This window comes from Otolemur garnettii, unplaced genomic scaffold (assembly GCF_000181295.1).
Source record: "Otolemur garnettii isolate 467f Iridium unplaced genomic scaffold, OtoGar3 scaffold00054, whole genome shotgun sequence".
NCBI classification, from domain to species: domain Eukaryota; kingdom Metazoa; phylum Chordata; class Mammalia; order Primates; family Galagidae; genus Otolemur; species Otolemur garnettii.
In genome coordinates, this window is record NW_003852449.1 from 8,464,279 (window position 1) to 8,465,914 (window position 1,636).

The following is a 1,636-nucleotide window of genomic DNA, read 5'->3' on the forward strand; positions in this document are numbered from 1 at the left end:
CTAAGTTTAAAACGAAAGCAGTAAAATGTGTATTAGGTATAGGTAAACTGGCAAAAGGGTCAGTGATCCAGAAAAGAGCTAAAGGACAAAGAATATTAGGATAAATTTTAGAAAGAACAACTGTGGCTTTAAGAATAGCAGGTTTGGCTCGGTGCCTATAGCTCAACCGGCTAAGGCGCCAGCCACGTACACCTAAGGTGGTGGGTTCGAATCCCCAGCCCGGACCCACCAAACAACAATGACGGCTGCAAACAAAAAATAGCCGGGCGTTGTGGCGGGCGCCTATGGTCCCAGCTACTTGGGAGGCTGAGGCAGGAGACTCGCTTGAGCCCAAGAGTTTGAGGTTGCTGTGAGCTGTAATGCCATGGCACTCTGCCCAGGGGGACAGCTTGAGGCTCTGTCACAAAAAAAAAAAAAAAGAATAGTAGGTTTATGTTAATTTAAGAACTCTTGGTCATAGCTGGCATTGTGTTTTCACTTACCATCCATACCCCAAACCAAAAACTAGTAAAGTAATATCTGTAAATTTTTCTATCTTTCAAATGTATTTTAACATTTTAAAAACCAAAAAATACATGGTTTTAAGTTTTTTTCCAAATATGCTATCAGGCCTTAGTTCACAAATTATAGATGAACACTCAGTAAACATGCAAAAAAATAAAATACATTATTCTCTTCCCCTGGGGAGTTGTAGACAGAGATGATGTCAGTGATTCTTGACTGTAAACTCCACTTTCACTGTAAGAGCTGATGTTTGGAGATGAAGACCGAGATGGGGAATCCATAGTTAAGTCAAGCTTCATTGCAGAATCAGGGCTTTCAAGATCAGAAGTACTGCCACTGAGTTTAGCTCTTTTCTTAGCTGCACTGTTACGAAGAGACCTAAGAGAGCTCTGCATCTAAGAAAAAATGAAAATAATTAATTTTATGACAAACATTCTTTACATTAGTAAAAGTTACCCTTAGATTTTGAATTCCATTAACTATGCCTAACAGTATCCTCCTGTATTGACTAATAATTGTATAAAAGAAAGTCACTCCCTAACCCTGTATTAACAAGATGAATGCTAATATATATGTACACAGTACAAATGCACAGATTTTATCACCAGGATATTAATAAAGAACATACTAGATTGTAAGCTCCTTGGGAAGAAAACAATCTCAGCTACTTTCATATATCATCAAGGCTGTCAGATTTGAACCTGGCCTGGGCCAGCTAAAATAACGACAACCGCAACAAAAAATTGCCAGGTTCGAATCCAACAGCCTTGAAGTATGTGGCTGGTGCTGTAACCACTGTGCTACGGGCCAAGCCCTGGCTGGTTTTTCTGTTGTTGCAGTTGTCATTGTTGTTTGCCTGGCCTCAGCTAGGTTTGAATATGCCAGCCTCAGTGTATGTGGCCAGTGCCCTATCAACTGAGCTAAGGGCGTCTGTCACCTATTAGTTACACTTTTCATTTAAAAAGGAATAACGTATGAATAGAAAAACTACTAGAAATAGCTGGGTGTTGTGGTGGGTGCCTGTAGTCCCAGCTACTCAGGAGGCTGAGGCAAAAGAATTGCTTAAGCCGGCTCGGCGCCTGTGGCTCAAGCGGCTAAGGCGCCAGCCACATACACTTAAGGTGGCGGGTTC

The 1,636-nt window shown here is 41.4% G+C and overlaps 1 protein-coding gene across 1 annotated transcript in view; it reads right to left on the bottom strand.

Moving 5' to 3' along the window:
* TOGARAM1 (TOG array regulator of axonemal microtubules 1) overlaps window positions 1-1,636 on the bottom strand; it is a 73,226-nt gene that overhangs the window by 45,623 nt on the left and 25,967 nt on the right. The window contains exon 6 of the mRNA XM_023514520.1: window positions 667-899. Coding sequence (XP_023370288.1) covers window positions 667-899 — 233 coding nt within the window. The remainder of the gene's footprint in view (window positions 1-666; window positions 900-1,636) is intronic.